This window comes from Notechis scutatus, chromosome 11, assembly GCF_049901735.1.
Source record: "Notechis scutatus isolate UNSWTSFEM ecotype Mainland chromosome 11, rNotScu1.2, whole genome shotgun sequence".
Taxonomy (NCBI): domain Eukaryota; kingdom Metazoa; phylum Chordata; class Lepidosauria; order Squamata; family Elapidae; genus Notechis; species Notechis scutatus.
This window is the reverse complement of record NC_142019.1, coordinates 4,269,790-4,287,595: the sequence shown is the minus strand read 5'-3', so window position 1 is coordinate 4,287,595 and position 17,806 is coordinate 4,269,790. Positions and strand designations below refer to the sequence as shown.

The following is a 17,806-nucleotide window of genomic DNA, read 5'->3' as shown; positions in this document are numbered from 1 at the left end:
AAGATGATGGATGGAATAGATGAGGTATATCGAGTCTTCACAAGATATGCGATGAGAAATAGCTTACCAAGAGAAGTTCACATCAGATTTACAAAGAAAGCCATTGCAAGTGGCAAGAGAGAAAACATTGAAATAAAAAGACAAGGAGATTGTGGTCTTGAAACAAGTACCCAGAAGAGTGAGAGAGATGAGAAGAGAATACCAATTCCTGACCAAAATGCTACTTAAAAAAGAGGTGAATTATAGATGGCTGATTCCAGAAGGTTTAATGTTCACATGGCAAGAACAGAGATATAGAATTGACTCAATTGAGAAAGCTGAATCATTTCACACAGAATTTTTTAGAGGGAAAGAGGAAGGGGCAGAAAAAGAAATTTCACTAATTGAATTCCAAGAGGACTCCCAAATGATGTCTGAAAAAGAGGAAGGTGCAGTAGGTGGAAAGGAGGAAGCCAAAGAACAACGTGAACCAAGATCTATGAGAGCTATCAAACCTAACTACAAAATATAACCGTAGAAGAGAAAAATTTGATTACAATTAATATAAATGGACTTAACTCAGCTGTTAAAAGAAGGAAAACCTTCCATAAATTAGAGAAATTAAAATTTGATATAATCTGCCTACAAGAAGTACATATTAAAAAGCAATATGAACAATTGTTGATACAGCCAAAATTAGGGAAAATATTTACTTCTTTGACACAATGCAAGAAAAGAGGAGTGGTTTTATACATTAAAGATGTTATCCCAGCGAAATTGATTTATACTGATGACGATGGAAGAATACTAATGGTGGAAATAATGGACAATAATACGAAAACACTCCTGATCGCAATCTATGCCCCGAATGACAACCAAGAAGAATTTTATAAAAAATTACATATGAAAATAATTGAACTGGACTATGCTAATATAGTTATGATGGGAGATTTTAATGGAATTGTAGACAATAAACTGGACTATACAGCACAGAAAACAATAAAGCAAAACAGAAAGACCCTCCCTAAATCTTTTTTTAAAATGGTAGATGAAATAAACTTAAAAGATACATGGAGAGAAAGAAATGCTAAAACTAAACAATACACCTTCTATTCAAATAGACACTTATCATGGTCCAGAATAGATATGATATGGATGTCAACAGAAATAATATCTACCATTCAAGAAATAAATATTGAAACAAGTACTTGGGCAGATCACAATCCAATGACAATTAAATGGAAAGGACAAAGAAGAAGATCTAGATGGACGTTAAATAATACTATATTAAAGGAAAAAGACTTCACACAGTGGATGGAGAAAGAACTGCCTTTTTTTTTTTAGAGAAAACAAAAAAGAAGACACATCTATCCAGAACGTATGGGATACAATGAAGGCATATGCCAGAGGCTTGATAATAGACTATACAAGGAAAAGGAATACTATGAAAAGGCTAGCCTCTAAGGCCCTAGAACAGGGGTGGGCAAACTACGGCCCGCGGGCCACATCCGGCCCATTGGTCTGTCCAATCCGGCCTGCCCCTGAAAAAAAATCGCTGGGCGTGGCGTATTGCCCTGTGCCGTGTAGCCCCCAAAGCTGCAAAACAGTGCGGAGCGCTCTCAGGGTAGGAAAGAAAAGAACTTTGCAAAGGCCTTGGCTGGGAGTTCGAAATCACCTTCGAGTGCGACCTCTCCGAAGGTGAGTCCCCGCCGATCCCCCTTTTTTTCCCGGGGCTTCCAGGCTTAAACTTTGCAAAGGCAAAGTTTGCAGGCTGGAGCGTCTTCCCGCCAAGGAGCGGGAAGGGTTCCGCCCGGTGGGCGGGCTGCTTAAACTTTGCTCGGGCGGCACTTTAAAAGCCTGCTCCCAGCACCCGAGCAACTTCCCAGCAACTTTCGGCTTCCTTTTTCCTCGCGGGCGCCGCGCCTGGCCCCGAGCCGCGCAGCGGAGGGGAAACCCGAGCGCCGCCGGTCGCCTCCTCCAAGCAGCCCGCCTGCCCGCCAGGCGGAACCCTTCCCGCTCCTCGGCGGGAAGACGCTCCGCCTGCAAACTTTGCCTGTGCAAAGTTTAAGCCTGGAAGCCCCGAAACCCAAGCAACTTCCCAGCAACTTGCGGCTTCCTTTTTCCTCGTGGGTGCTCGCGCCTGGCCCCAAGCCACGCGGCGGAGGAGAAGCCCGGCGGGCGGGCGGGCTGCTTGGAGGAGGCTCCGGGCTTCCCCTCCGCCAGGCGCGAGCGCCTGCGAGTTAAAAGGAAGCCAAAAGTTGCTGGGAAGTTGCTTGGTTTCCGGGCTTCAGGCTTAAACTTTGCAAAGGCAAAGTTTGCAGGCTGGAGCGTCTTCCCACCGAGGAGCAGGAAGGGTTCCACCTGGTGGGCGGGCGGGCTTCTTAAACTTTGCTCGGGCGGCACTTTAAAAGCCTGCTCCCAGCACCCGAGCAACTTCCCAGCAACTTTCGGCTTCCTTTTAACTCGCGGGCGCTCGCGCCTGGCCCTGAGCCGCGCGGCAGAGGGGAAGCCCGGCAGGCGGGTGGGCTGCTTGGAGGAGGCGACCCGGCAGTGCTCCGGCAGCAGCAACAGGCAGTTCCGCCCAGGCTCCGCTCAGGTGTCCGGCTGGGGCTGTCAGGAGTTGCTACCGCCGGCGCAGCTCAGCGCGGCTCCAGTCCCGCGTTGCCTTGGAAAGGAAAAGGCAAAACCAGGAGCCGCTGAGCCTGAGCCTCCAGTGCCGCTGCTCCTGTTGCAAAGCACCGCCGCGGCTCTTCCTTTTTGCCTTTCCCTTCCCGAGGCAACGCGGGACTGGAGCCGCGCGGGCGGTAGCAACTCCTGACTCAGGGGGCCTCCGAGGGGAGGGGAAGGAGGAGAAGAGGGGGGGGGGGCGATTCCCAAAAAATCTTGTGCTGACCCGGCCCGTCTGTCAAATTTTAAAAGTCAATGCGGCCCCCGAGCCAAAAAGTTTGCCCACCCCTGCCCTAGAAGATGAGCATAAAAGACTTGAAAAAGAGCTACAGAAAATGCCACAGAAAAAGGACATTAAGTTAAAAATGGATATAATCAAACATAAAATGGGTCTAATAGAAAAAGAAGAACTAGCACAGAAAATTAGAGGTGCTAAACAGAACTACTTTGAAGATGCAAATAAACCAGGTAGATGGTTAGCATATAAATTGAGAAAGGAGAAAGAATCAAGGAAAATATTGCAATTAATAGATGACCAAGGCCAAGTTTGCTATGGTAGTAAAGAGAAGAAGAAAATCATACAAGACTATTATGGGAAACTATACACACAAGAGAATATTGATGAGGAAAGAGTTAAACAGTATTTACAGAATGCTAATTTACCCCAGATACCTAAAGAGATTGAAACAATGTTAGAAATCAATATAACCATGATGGAGTTAACTGAAGCACTCAAGAAGCAAAATAATGGAAAGGCACCAGGCCCAGATGGACCTCCGGCAGAATTTTACAAAACATTGCAAGAATCATTGAACCTTCCATTGCTAGAAGTTATGAATGAAGTTATGTTAAAGAAGAGGATACCGAAATCATGGTCAGAAGCTTATATTACACTTGTTCCAAAAGAGGAGGCCGATCCATTACAAATCAAGAACTATAGACCTATTTCCTTACTAAACACAGATTATAAAATTTTTGCTTCAATATTGGCAGAAAGTCTTAAAAAATACTTAAACAATTTTATCCATGCTGATCAAAATGGATTTCTGCCAAAGAGACAAATTAAAGACAATATGAGAGTAATCTTGGACACTTTGGAATACTATGAGGCACATCCTGAAAAACAAATGGCTTTGATATTTCTAGATACACAGAAGGCAGAAGGTGAATTGGCGATTCATGTTATTACTGCTGGAACAGATGGGCTTTGCTAAAAAAATATATCAAGCAATAGAAGCTAATATCATAAGCAAATGGCAAATGTAATGATAGAGGGAGAACTGACAGACTCTATTGATATAAGAAAAGGAACAAGAAAAGGGTGCCCACTATCACCTCTGTTGTTTGTGTTAACCTTGGAAGTGCAAAAGAGAAATATTAGATTTTTCTATGGTATAAAGGAACTAAAACACAGGGGTATTTTAGAAGACATTATATACGGGAGTCTCTGTGGTTAAACTGGGAGAAGACTAAAAGACAATGTTATTTGAAAATTCCAGTCTGGCTATCGACTATTGAAGCATTTTCTTATCCTATAATATACAAAAAGGAACAAACAGTTAGATATGGTGAAATATTGAATGAAAAGGGTGAATTTAAATCTATACAAAAACTAGAGGAACAAGGTATAAAGATGAATTGGTTATCATATGCACAAATACATTCAAGGTATGATAAAGACTCTAAAACAGAAGGTTCCTATGATAAACTGACTGACTTCGATAAGATTTTGACAGGTACTTATGAAAAGGTGATTAAAAAATTGTATGAATATTTATTAGAAATTAAACTAGAAGAAGAACAAGTTAAAGAAACTATGATTGCTTGGGGGAAGAATTTTGGATATGGGATTGATCTAGAGAAATGGCAAAAATTCTGGTCTCAAAATTATAAAATGACAATGTCAACAGCATATAAAGAAAATTTGTATAAGATGTTTTACAGGTGGCATTTCCCCCCCGACAAGAATAGCAAGAATGTTCAAGAATAACTCCGAAAAATGTTGGAAATGTCATCAGACACCTGGCTCATATTACCATATGTGGTGGACATGTGCGGATGTTAAAAAATATTAGACTAAAATCCACACGTGGTTTGAAAAAATGACAAAAAAGCATATAGATTTGAAACCAGAGATATTTTTATTGGGAATTTTACCTGAAATATATAGTAAAGACTTGAAATACCTGATTGTAAATGTATTAACAGCGGCTAGGATTGTATTTACTAAAAACTGGAAAAATGAGAAAACACCATCACAGGAGGAAATCATGAAGAAAATATTGGAATGCGCTGAAATGAGTAAATTGACATTTGAAATTAGAGAAGAGGATAAACAATTTTATAAAATTTGGATCTTTTCTGTCAATGGTTAGACAATAAAATATAATAATGAAATATGTGGACTTAGAAAATAATAAATATATAAAGATGTATTCTTTTCTTATTATATCTACAAAATGATTCTAGGATAGATTTGGGATGATAATATGAACCGTCATAAAACAAATTAAGTAAAATATGATTATTTCGTAAAACATGAATGAATAAAAGTATAGTCAAATGATTAATAATGATATTAATATATTTAATATTTGATTGAAAATATGAGAGTGTATACAATGTAATTGTAATTGAAGACTACGAAATGGAAGCACAAAACAATTTGTAAACCAACCGGCACACTGTATGTATATATATGGAAGATGGCTTGATGTTTTTATGTTTTGTTTGTTTACGTTTGTCTTAAAAACCAATAAAAATTTATAAAAAAAGAAGTTTCTTGGATGAGAAGCAAAATGTCTTTAAGGAAAAACAAAACAACAAAGTCCAGCTGCCTTTTGAAAAAGCACTTTTGGGAGAGATTTATAACAAAAGTCAGCAGTTTAAAATATAGAAAAATATAGGCTGGAAAAAACCCAAGTTTGCAGGTAGTGTAGGAATACACAACCTGAACAACATAACATCCCCTCCCAAAGCGGGGCGGGACACAGACAGCTCTTTGGGCATCCTTCTCATAGGGCAATTACAAATAGTCCTTGACTTACAGTCACAAGTTAGCCCATTTCTGTTGCTAAGTGAGACATTGTGGTTTTGTCTCATTTTACAACCTTTCATGCCAGAGTTGTTAAGTTAGTAACAGTAAATCTGCCTCCCCCATTGGTTTTGCTTGTCAGTTTACAAAAACTGATCACATGACCCCGAGATACAGCAACCATCATAAATGAGTTAGTTGCCAAGCATCTGAATTTTGATCATCTGATCCAAGGGTCTTCAAACTTGGCAAGTTTAAGACTTGTGGACTTCAACTCCCAGAATTCCTGAGCTAACATGACTGGAGGAGGAATTCTGGGAGTTGAAGTCCACAAGTCTTAAAGCTGTCACGTTTGAAGACCCCTGGTCTGATCATAGGGATGCTGCGATTGTCATAAGTGAAAAAACAAGAACTCACATTTTCTCTGAAGCTATAACTTCAAAGGGTCACTAAATGAACTGTTGTAAATTGAGGTCCATCTTTATTTGCTGTATTTTCTCTCCCTGGTTATTTAGCTTAACAAATCATATGGAAAGGGAAATGTATGTCCAGTTTCCTTTCAAAAAAGCACTTTGAGAACAACCATTGTTTTAGCTTATTGTGTGAACCTGCTTTGTGGTGGTGTATTGCATAATGATGTAAAATGGGTTAACTGAGTACATTATGGGTAAGTTAACTATTTAGGCACAACCTAATATACGATCCCTGAAAATTGGACATGGTACTTTCCTAACCCAGAATCTCCAGCCCCACTCACCAAAAGAAAAAGCAATGAAATATAACCATTTTCCCAACTCCTGCTTTCTTCTAGCTCTACATTTGGTTTAGTTGGTAAGACCTTAGTTGATAGCACACTTCTTACATTCATATGCACACTTTTCAAGTCATTGTGCAAATTGAACAAACTAATTGATATTGAAGTGTGTAAACTGCCTGATGAATTTTCAAGTTTGCAGTGTCTGTTCTCTTCAGAGAATGAAGAAGAGCCTTATTGCTTGTAGCCTCTTCTGTGTAGGCAATAGTAAATTGTGTGGGAGTTGTAAGAGAAGATAATGGTACTGAGTGATTGGCCATAGATACCTACATTCAAAACAATTTATTTAACTAATTGTTGGCAGGTCCATGATTGCCTAAAAAAGAAGCTACTTGTCAGTGGAAGTCAGGAATGTTACATTCTCTGGACACCTGGTATTTTGATTTGTTGCTTGTGAATATTGCTCATGCGTAAGTCAAAAACTTAGGCAAAAAATAGCCCAAGTAATATTGGACATGGGGACAGTGGCGAGCACTATTGCATGCTTCGTCACAGCTGTATAAATGCATATTGCTTCAGTTCTTGTGTCACCAGAAATGTCTATGAACATAATTTGCACCAATCCAAACTGTATTCTGCATCAGTAAGAAGATTTGTTATTATCCACATTTTAATGTAGGATAACTTAAAGGCAACAGTTGGTGAATTCCTTGTCTGGATTTCCCTCCCATCTAGGATTACCTGCCAGCAAGAAATAAACCAAGTAACTTTAATGGTTGAATGATCTTGAACAAGTGGGTTCTTGGGAAAAAAGCTGAAGCAACCTTTAAAACTGTTCAAGTGACAAGATTATTGGTGTGGATATGCTTCATGCTGATAAATTATTCTTCAGGATATTTCTGAACACTGGTCTTCTAGAAACCTATTTTCATGCTTAAAGATAATTTGGCTGGCACACTGGTAGAGCAGCAGATGGTGCAAGGTAAAGCACAGCAACAGTGAGCTCACTTCTGTTTCTGCCAGTGGCCTATCAGCTGGTATATTTCTGGACACAGGAAAAGCCAAAATCATTGGAGAGAAGGTATTCAACAGTAGCCAATGGCAGCTGGACAGAGCCAAATTCTTTGCCATACCTTTACTAACATCATCAAGGAGACAGAGCAGTTTATTTCTAACAGCAAGTCTTTATTTCACATATTTTTATATTTCATACTTCTGGGATAGCCATCCTTCAATGATTTACAACAAAATCCAATCAACAACATTACTAAAAATGTAAAACAAAAAATAAGTAATTACATAGTTATAAAATAGTAAAACACAACATCAGCACTAAAAGAACTGAATTAAATGGACAAAGATGTAACACATGTCGCTATTCTTAAATGATGTCACAGGCAGAATGGACATCAGCTGAATAATTTCTTCTGCTGGGAGAAGACAGACAATATCAGTTTAAAATTAAAATTAATGAATAAGAGTTTCCATCTATGATCTGATGTGGAAAAGATGAAGGTAACATCTCCCATCATCCCTGGGCATTTTTTTTTAATTCTACAAATTCAGTTTTGTATTCTAAAAATACAGCAAGCCCAAAACTGGTTCAGTTTTTTAAAACTGCTAGCCACAGCAAAATTTATTTCAAGGCTCACCACTATATTCTTCTACTTAAAAAAGATGGACAATAATAAGGGTTACAACATTGTTCATAACCAATAGAAATGTAACTGTTGTAGGATTTGTGGGGCCATAAAGGCTAGAAAAACAAATTAGAAGAAAGTTGCCTTGAATCAGAACACTTGAGCATATTTGTATTTATTTCCTACAAACCATGGCCATAGTTAATTCATAGGAGGTTTCAAATTTATTTCAGCTTAAATGAAACATTTAACTTGATTTACCTTGATTTACCTTGTTCCTGTTCATCGGGCACAGGCTTCAGCTTGTCTAGGCATGGTTAATAGGTGTATTATGAGGAAGAAAATGACAAAGTGCACAAATCCACATGCAACCTCAACTTTTTAAAAGCTGTCTAACCATGGAATCATCACATTAAAACAAAGCAAAAAGCAACAGCTACTATTTATTCAGCACAAAGCTACAAGGTAGCCACACATAGAACATCCTACCCTCCCAAAAAAGCAGAATATATAGCAAACACTATCCAGAGTCCAACCAAACCATCCTAACCAAGCACTAAATAAATACACCGAAACACAAACCAAGAGATATTAACAAAATACAAGCTGACACTTGTAGGGAAACCAATGCTAAAAAAAGCAGAAAAGCATCAACTGTCATTATTCCTTAAAACACACCTATTCAAAAACCAATATCTATACAAGGGAGAAACTAGAAAAGAAAAAGTAAAATTAAGATTAACACAATTTCTCATAGTTTGGAAAAGGGCAATGGCATGTTAAGGCCCAAGAAATGGTTTAGCTCTTCATGCAATTACAAGCTGTGGCGAAAAATCGGTGAGGCCATGAAGGACTCCCAATCTGGTGCAAAACACTTGCATAGAACATTAAAACTGGTGTGCTGGTGCTTCTAAAGAGCCAGGCCAATGAAACTGGTTTGTGATCTGAGAGAATGGAAGCCACAGCTAAAGTAATTAAAGCAATGAGATTAGCATAGTTTAACTTAAATATAACAGATCAACAGTCAAGTATACAATACTGCAATCCAAAAGTGCCAAAGAAGTTAATGGGAATAGTAGTACAAAAAATACCTTTTAGAGCATCCCAACCAACACTGACTGGGCAAGAAATTAGAATATAAACTGGGTGTAAACTACATTCCTTACTAGCATAGTTTATATTACCTATTTTGGGTAATAAAACATCTGCAAGAAAACCACCAAGCTCAGAGAGCACCAAGGGCCTCTCTTTTCAATGCTAATATTCTCCTTTCTTGGTACTGAAAGGGTCATCGAGGAGAAACACCTCATGTCCCCCCAGTGGGTGTCCCAGTCAGTGATTTCTCAGGGACTGGAAGAGAGAACCAGCTGAGCCATGGAATCTCCTTTCTAGTATGAGTCACACATAAAAGCGGTATACCTTGTATGAACAGGTATTGTACTGCAGCAGTCCCCAAAAGACTCAATAGACAGGTGGCGGAAGAATGGCAACGGCGCAGCGACAGAGCAGCGGTACAATGGTGATGGCACAGTGGTGGCAGCACAGTGGTGGTGGCGGTTTCGCACACATAATTTAGCTCCTGCGCAGGTGCAAATGAAACTTCACACACTCAGCCAACGGTAAACCCTGCAGTACTGTTTAACATATTTGCAAACATGTATTCAAATACATTTGTCATTCATCATAAAACCAGATTTTATCAACAAATGAGACATTACATTTCATCAAGAATGTTTTAGTAAAAACTTCAAGGAAAAATAGTACTAAACCCATGTGTCTTATTATGGATGAAACTTCGTGATTGACTGATGTTGTCAACAGGATTCCGTAGCCGTTGATTCCTTTGAAATTAAAGAGATATTAAGAAAAACATTCTGTAGCAATATTACTGTGAACTTTCTATAACTTATTTTATACCCGCAAAACAAAAATAAATGTTATTAGAACATTTAAAACAACTTGATTAACAACTTAAAACAACTTAATTAACAGGCCTTTACCAACATTTGTTCAGAAATTACCCCCCACCCTCACCCCTCAGGGACCGGAAAAGAGAACCAGATGAGGAGAGAGAACCTCAGAAGGACATGGGCCATATAGAGCAGGGGTCCCCAACCACCGGTCCGCGGACCGGTACCGGTCTGTGGAACAACTCTTACCGGGCCGCTGGTTGCCGCCATCTTTTTTTGGTAAAAAAGTGCTTCCGGTGAGCTTTTCCGGGTAGAAAGCTCACCGGAAGCACTTTTTCATCAAAAAAAGATGGCGGCGCCCAGCTGATGCCGGTACCGGGCCACGGCATAAAAAAGGTTGGGGATCACTGATATAGAGGACTATGCTACACTGCAAAAAATTATTCTCTGTGAATAAATGATCATAGCTAACACTACATTGGCAGAAATTATTACTTCCACCTTACTACAAACATGGATGGCATCTAAAATAAACTCAAACAAAATCTTGACTTATTATCTGGATACAAAACCATAAAAATAAACAAAATAAGGAACAGTCAATTAAAATGAAACCACCTAGGTATTAATTACTTTTATGAATAGTGATAAATACTAGATCTTCAAACATTAATATTTACAGGAAACTACAGCTAATATTTTTTTAAAAAACCAGAAAATTAAAATGCAAATGGTTAAGTACACCACAAAGCCAAATGCCAACTGATTATATGAAAACAAGCTCTAAAACTATGTATCAAACCACACACATTTACCATGGGGGGAGGGGTAGAGATTTTCAAATAAAATAGACTTTGGATCCAAATGTCCAGAGATTCACTCTGTGGCAAACGGCTTGGTTACCAACAGACCAAACCACACAATTTCCCCCCTTTTTGTGCCTTTTCTCCACGCACCAACGTGCCTACTGTCCTTGTCCTATTGTTTTTTATTTTTCTTATATGTATCCATTTCATGTATTATGTTTATTATGTTTATACTGTTATCTTAGAATCGCTTGACAAAATAAAATAAAATAGACCAAACCACACAATTTCCCCCCCTTTTGTGGCTTTTCTCCTTAAATGCACCTGGGCTAAATTACCTCAGATGGAAATGCCAGAGACTGTGGCAAATGGCTCTAGTTAATAGATAGTTAATAGATAGTTAATAGATAGTTAACCATGAACAATTCATTATATTTCTTTGCCTCCCTTCTTGCCTGGTTAGAGGCAACTCTAACCAGCCTCCAAGTAACAAAAACATTTAAAAATACAATATTAATAGCAAAATCAACTTTAATATTGATAAAAAGTTCATGTGCAAGGGAGCCAGGTGCACAACGGGTGGAGGCAGAATCTGTTTTTAGTCCGTTACCACTATGTCACACCACCATCGATCCCTTTAGCTTTTTTTTTTTTTTTTTTTTTTTTGTACAAATATGAACCGTGGCTAATTTTACTTTAACCCAGAGATCAACTTACTCTCTGGAAACAAGCTCTGGCTAGCATTAGGCCCAAGCGCGCACACTTGGTATCAAAGAAAATACTCTGTGAATATGAACTACGGCTAATTTTCCTTCAAAGACAGGCGTCAACTTACACTCAGGAATCAACAGGCTCTCGCATCCGCTGTTTGGTTGGGGGGATTCTGGCCACGGCTTTAACGCTCTCCGGGCCCCCAACAAAAGCAATGCCCCTCGGCTAAACGTGAGGAGGCGCGCGAAACCGAGCAGCTCTCGCCGCTCTTTAGCTTCAGCTCTGGAGAGCCCTGGGTTCTTATATTTCGCGCCAGGCAGGCCAGCCAATCAGAGAGCTCCCTGTGCTTTAGCCGTAGCCAATGAGAGCCCTCTCCACTGTTGCTGTCCTTCCCCCCCCCCTCGGCAGCTGAGGTGCAGTGGGAGGAGCTTCGTTCCCTCCCGCTCCCTGAGGCAGCTGTATTCATTTATTCTTTAATTTCCATCCTCTTTTATTTCTGGATTAAAAAAAAAAAGATTTGGACCAAAGATTTGGACAGATACAAGAGTACAAGGCGTGCTCAGACCTTCCCTTCGTTTTCTTAGACGAGAGTCTGTGCTTTGCTTGTTAATATCTTTAAGGATAACAGAATAACAGTTGGAAGGGACCTTGTAGGTCATCTAGTCCAACCCCCTGCTTAAGCAGGAGACCCTACAACCATTTCTGGCAAGTGACAATCCAGTCACGGGACTGTGCCTTATGTGGGTTTAATCAGTTTAATTAGAATACAGCTGGAAGGGACCTTGGAGGTCTTCTAGTCCAACCCTCTGCTTGAGCAGGAAATCCTACACCATTCCAGACAAATGGCTATCCAGTCTCTCCTTAAAAACCTCCAGTGAAGAAGCACCCACAACTTTTGAAGGCAAACTGTTCCATGGGTTGAATGCTCTCACTATTGAGAAATTTCTCCTCAGTTCCAGGTTGCTTCTCTCTGATTAGTTTCCACCCATTGTTTCTTGTCCTGCCCTCAGGTGTTTGGTAAATAAGTTGACCCCCTCCCTCTTTGTGGCATATTTCAGTTCTGGAGGTTTAAAATCAATATTTCTTCTGTGGAAGTCAAAGAAGTCTGACAGATTTAAAATGCTAGCTGTTCTTTACTTATTTAAATGATTTGTAAAGCAGCTCAATTCAACAAGTGATTCAAGAAGTGCCACAACAAACAAAAACAAGAATTTTATATATTTATATTAAAGAAAAATGACAGGAATGGTCAACCAACCTGGGAAGGACATTCTGGGGGATTTTCCTCTTCAGCACATAGCAAGACATTGAGTGGATTTGCCCAACAATCTAAGCCACCATACAATTTATGTGTTTGTGGTTTAGCATGTCTATAAACCATGCTCTGTAGCTTAGTTTATGTTGTGCAAAGCCAGCCGACTGATTTTTTTTTCCTCAAGCTTTGGCTCAATACGTGTGAACAAACTGTGTAAATTTAAGCTTTTTATACAAGCATTTGATGTTACTTAATCAGTGTTCTCTAGAAGTCTGAATTTGGTTGTAAAAGAATAACAGAGCAGACTGAGGAACATAAAGAAGGTGAGGAAAGTAAAATGCTCAAGACTTTGCATCTCAGTTGATTAAATGTATATAGAATTAACTGTGGCCATTGGAAGGGAAATTTCTCAATCCATAATAATATGGTGGATGAGCTGGGAGCGTGCATGGAAGCAACCAGCACTTGGCAGCAAATCTAGTGGTGAGAACTTAATGTTCTGCCTTTGAGAGGAGGAAATAAAGTACCAGAAAGGACATGAACTCTTGATTTATGTGGCTGAAAACTCACAGCCAGTAGTGCATAGAAATGATGGCACAAGTAGGAAGAGGAAATATGAGTTCCTTCATCTTTTCTTCTGCTCACCTACAATTCTATATTTGAATGCTTTTTTAAAGTATTATCTGTTCCAAGAAACTCACCTGCCTGAAGAACAAATAAACTCAAGGAAGCTTCCTTCAGAAAAGAAAAGCTAACTAATAAAGAGAACAATAATGGAAGCCCAACTTGCACAACATGGATTCAATTGTAAAGTATTTTGGGGTTCAGCTTATTATCCTGGTGACTCCACATAACTTCTTCCCTAAGAATAGAGATATGGTTTGTCATTGTCTTCTTCCAGGATACCTTTTCAATTTCCCATTTCAACTCTGGTAATTCCTGGTACAACCTCATCCAAATACTAATCTTCCCTGAGGATTTTGAGATTAGCCAAGGGAATGTCTAGAAAAAAGGTGCAAGTGATACAAACATAGATTCTGAGGTGCACATCACAAAATCAAAAACAAAAAGTCTTCCAATACATCACGTTGAAGAAACCAACTTTGTGCATAATTGTTTTCCAAGAAAGTTGAACATCTGCATAGAGCTTGCTTGTAGCTCACTAGCTTTATTGGAGGGTCTTCCATTATGTGTTATATTATCCCTCCCAGTAGGTTTTTAAACAACTTTCTATGTGCATTGAAGAATCCCTGCAGGTTACAAAGAATTCTAATCCAGTTGGTTACTTTGATCTGTTTCCATAATGAGCTGCCCAGTTTACAAAACTCTGATGTAATCCAGTGAATCCATACTGGTGTAATCTTTCTGTTCTGAAACAATTATAATCAAAATTGATTGTTTCATGGGTAGGACTAGCTCCATTATTTGATTAAGGCTAAATGCATATCATAAAGTAAGCTAATGTCAGCCGATTTCTGCTACAATAATTTAGGATTGCAGCTACTATATCAAAAGAGATTCCTTTTTTTTTAACCCTGGATATGTGGAAGAAGCAAGTTCAGCATTAATGCTACAGTACTACAGCTTTTGATGTGCTGTGCCTTTAAGACCATGAACGTATTCTGAGCTTTCTGATATTTCCCAGAGCTAGGAGTGTCTGATGCAGGCAGGGATGGAAATAGAGTCCACTTCAACATCCGTAAGTTTATAACTCTCTTTATATCTGGTTTCTAATCATCTTTCCACACCTTCTTGCAACTTGGCTACTCTGCTTGTGGCTTTTTTAAAAAAAATCTTTAAAAAAAATCAGAAAGTTCTAAGATGTCATTTGGAGGTGGCAGTTCAGCTGCAAAAAATGCAAGAACGTGCAAGAGATCTAAAACTGTGAAGCGACATGCCAGCATCTACACCTATCCTGAACCACCTCACAGGTAAGGAATTGATTTTCTGTTCTATTCAATCAAACAGCTGAAACATGGTACAAGGGAAATAATTCTTCAGGTGCTGTTTTTCTATTGCCTTGGCATGGCAAACATCATCTGTCCAAATTCCCACATCAGCACAACTATTGATGGACAGCTCTTGAGGGCAAAATCTGATAATGCAGTTCAGATGGGTAGCAACAGAGAGAGAGACCTTGTAATTAAACATACAGCAAATCCGTGCTGACATTGGACATTAGCTCTAGAAAGTTTCTCAGCTTTGAAATTTGAAGCAGAGTTAAACCAAGTATTTGGGTCTGTTTGATGGAGCAGTCACCCATGTTTATTATTTGCTTGGCACAGATTCACACATATGTAAGAGAAGGAAAACCAGACCGTTTTTTGGTGCAAATAATATGTAAATCTTCCTCCTAAGCCAATGGCCGTTTGGGGTAAAACAGTGGACAGGGTTTATAAAATCATAAGGATGGAAATAAGCAAATGTGTGTTTTTGTGATTGTTTCTGAGAGAAGCCTTGATAATAATGTGTGTGTTATGTGTGTTTCTTGTGGGGTCCGGCTATTTTTAGCAACTCGGATGAAGATAATGGGGATGAGAAAGTCGACAGCAATGACCCGGAACAGATCTTCCAGAACATACAATTTCAGAAGGAAATTATGGCCAACATTTGTTGCAGGCCATGGCCCATGAGACAAAAACTCAGAGCATTGAGGTAATGGGGTCACTTGTGGAGAATGATTGGTGTGAAACAGTTGTATTAAGGTTGCAAAGCCAATGGTCACATTCAGTGATTGCATCTCCTTGGAGAAAAAGGTATCTGAACTGCAGGTTATTTATCTGTCATATTTATAGCCAACCTTTTCTCCAGAAATACAAGGTAGCTTATATTGTACTCTCTTTTTGCCTACTCTTTCCCTCATCAACAATGAGGCTGAAAGAAAATGGCTGATCTTAAGTCCTCCAGGCAGCTTCAATGGCTTCAATGGCTGAAGGAGGATTAGAACTTGGGTCTCCCCACTCCAATAGTTTCACCCTTGTACCACACTGGCTTTTGGGCTGAGATGGAAGGTTTGGCCCATAGTCACCAAGGGACTTTCTGTGGCTGAGTGGGGACTTGAATCTGGGTCTCTATGTCCTAGGATGCTATCTTTCTCTAGCACCTTCTCTTTTCTTCTGTTTTTGCTATTTCTTTTACCTTAAACTCTTCTCCCTCTGTCTCTCCCTCTCTTTCTCTCTCCCCCTCTCTTTCTTTCTTTCTTCTACTTCCATTGTACACAACTATCCATCCTAAGGAAAGAAAAGAGATGCCCTTCTTTTTTTAAAAAAAACAAACAAGTTTTATTAATTTTTTCAAAAACAATCAAATCATCATTAGCCATTACATACTTAAACCTTTTTCCATTATAAATTTAACAAGTCAGATAAAACCTTAATTCTATTTTAAACCATTTCCATAAAGCATACAAAAACCTCTTATCCAGTTTCTCTTTACCTCTCTTTACTCTTATTCAGTTTCATTATTATTGTTTCATCTATTTCTTTCTGACTTGACCACCATCATTCCCATTCTATACTTCTGCAAGGTACCACTAATTCTCCCAAAAACATAAACACACAACACATATAACATAAAAGAAAAACCAAAAAAAATCTTTTAGGAAAGTAACTTGGCCCCAGATATCTCTCTCTTCATGAACTTCAATTATATTCATGCTCATCTTACATATCATTACTTATTGTATCTACCATTCTAAGTCTTCTATATTAACTTCTCCACACATTTCACTCTTCTTAATTCTATCTTAATTAATCCATCTTAATTTGAATCATTACATTTGTATCTTTTGTCCATTCTTTATTGTCCCTTATAATAAAAAAGAGAGAGAATTTCTCCTGAAATCACTAATCAGAGTATGATGCCTTTCTGTCTCCCCTCTAAATTAATCAAATTAACATTTAAAATAACACCCAGTACCCAATCCGATTCTGCTTGGTACATTCTATCTAAATAGTAAATCCAAAATAATTAAATACATAGTTAAACAGTAAATCTAAATATTGAATCTTGTAACATTCCCATTGTCTTTTCCAAAAACAAATGCTATAATAAAAATTTTATAATAACATCAATATCATAATCTTATTAAACTCTTTAATTAAAACTCAATATTCTAAACCTTCCCTTTAATATTATTAAATTTAAAATCAATCATTACTAAACATTTCAACATTTTAATCTCTTATCAACTCTTAAACCATTTTAATTTTCTATTTCTAATACAATGCTACAATATCATCTTATGTACCTTGCAAAACCTTTTTAAAGAATTTATACTTTACCCTTTATCCCTAAAAAGATTCCTTTTTTCCCATCTAATTTCAAAACTTTGTAGCTTTTCTCCACCATTTTCCTTCCTTTCTTCCCCCACCAAACCTTTCTACCCCCCTTCTTCTAGCCTCTGCCTTACTGGCTTCCCTTCTCTGTTGTGTTCCTTTTCCTTTTGTTTACTATCATTATGTTGATTTTGCACCTTATTTTTCCCCTTCTTAAATGTTTTTTTAGATCTTAAGTCCTTCATTTCTCTTCCTTTCCCTCTTCCTTCTTTCTTGGTTAAATTCTGAAATTCATTAAAGATGGCTTCTTCCTCTCCTTCTTCTTCTTCTGCTGTCTTCATCTGCTGTAATGTTTGTTGATAGTTAGCAAGCGCCATTTCTAAGAAAAGGAAGGCTTCCCTCACAGCATCTCCACCATTTTTTTTGTTTGCTCATATTCTTTTCTCAGTTCCTCAACAGAAAAAGCCATTATAAATCTTTTCTTCTCTTTTCTTTTCCCCTTCTTTCTTCCTACAACAACCAAGATATTTCAAAAAAAAAAAAAACAGTCCCAAAGTTATCAATCAGTCCAAGCCAAGGCAAAGTTCTCACTTTCTCTTCCTGGGGTAGTATCAATCAGAAGAAAAGAAAGTACAAATCTGTTTCTTAAAGTCTTATTGCAATATATTTCAATCTTCAAATCCTTAAGGCATCTCCTCCAACAGTCTTAGCACACAAATATTTTTTTTAGTCCTCTCCCTTCTCACTTATCACTTAAAGCCAGTTTTTACCTA

The 17,806-nt window shown here is 38.5% G+C and overlaps 1 protein-coding gene across 1 annotated transcript in view; it reads left to right on the top strand.

The window, feature by feature from the left end:
- The window catches only part of TMC3 (transmembrane channel like 3), a 44,408-nt gene that overhangs the window by 9,833 nt on the left and 16,769 nt on the right, over window positions 1-17,806 (top strand). Inside the window, exon 2 of the mRNA XM_087972862.1 lies at window positions 15,268-15,411. Within this exon, the coding sequence (XP_087828988.1) occupies window positions 15,268-15,411 (144 nt within the window). The remainder of the gene's footprint in view (window positions 1-15,267; window positions 15,412-17,806) is intronic.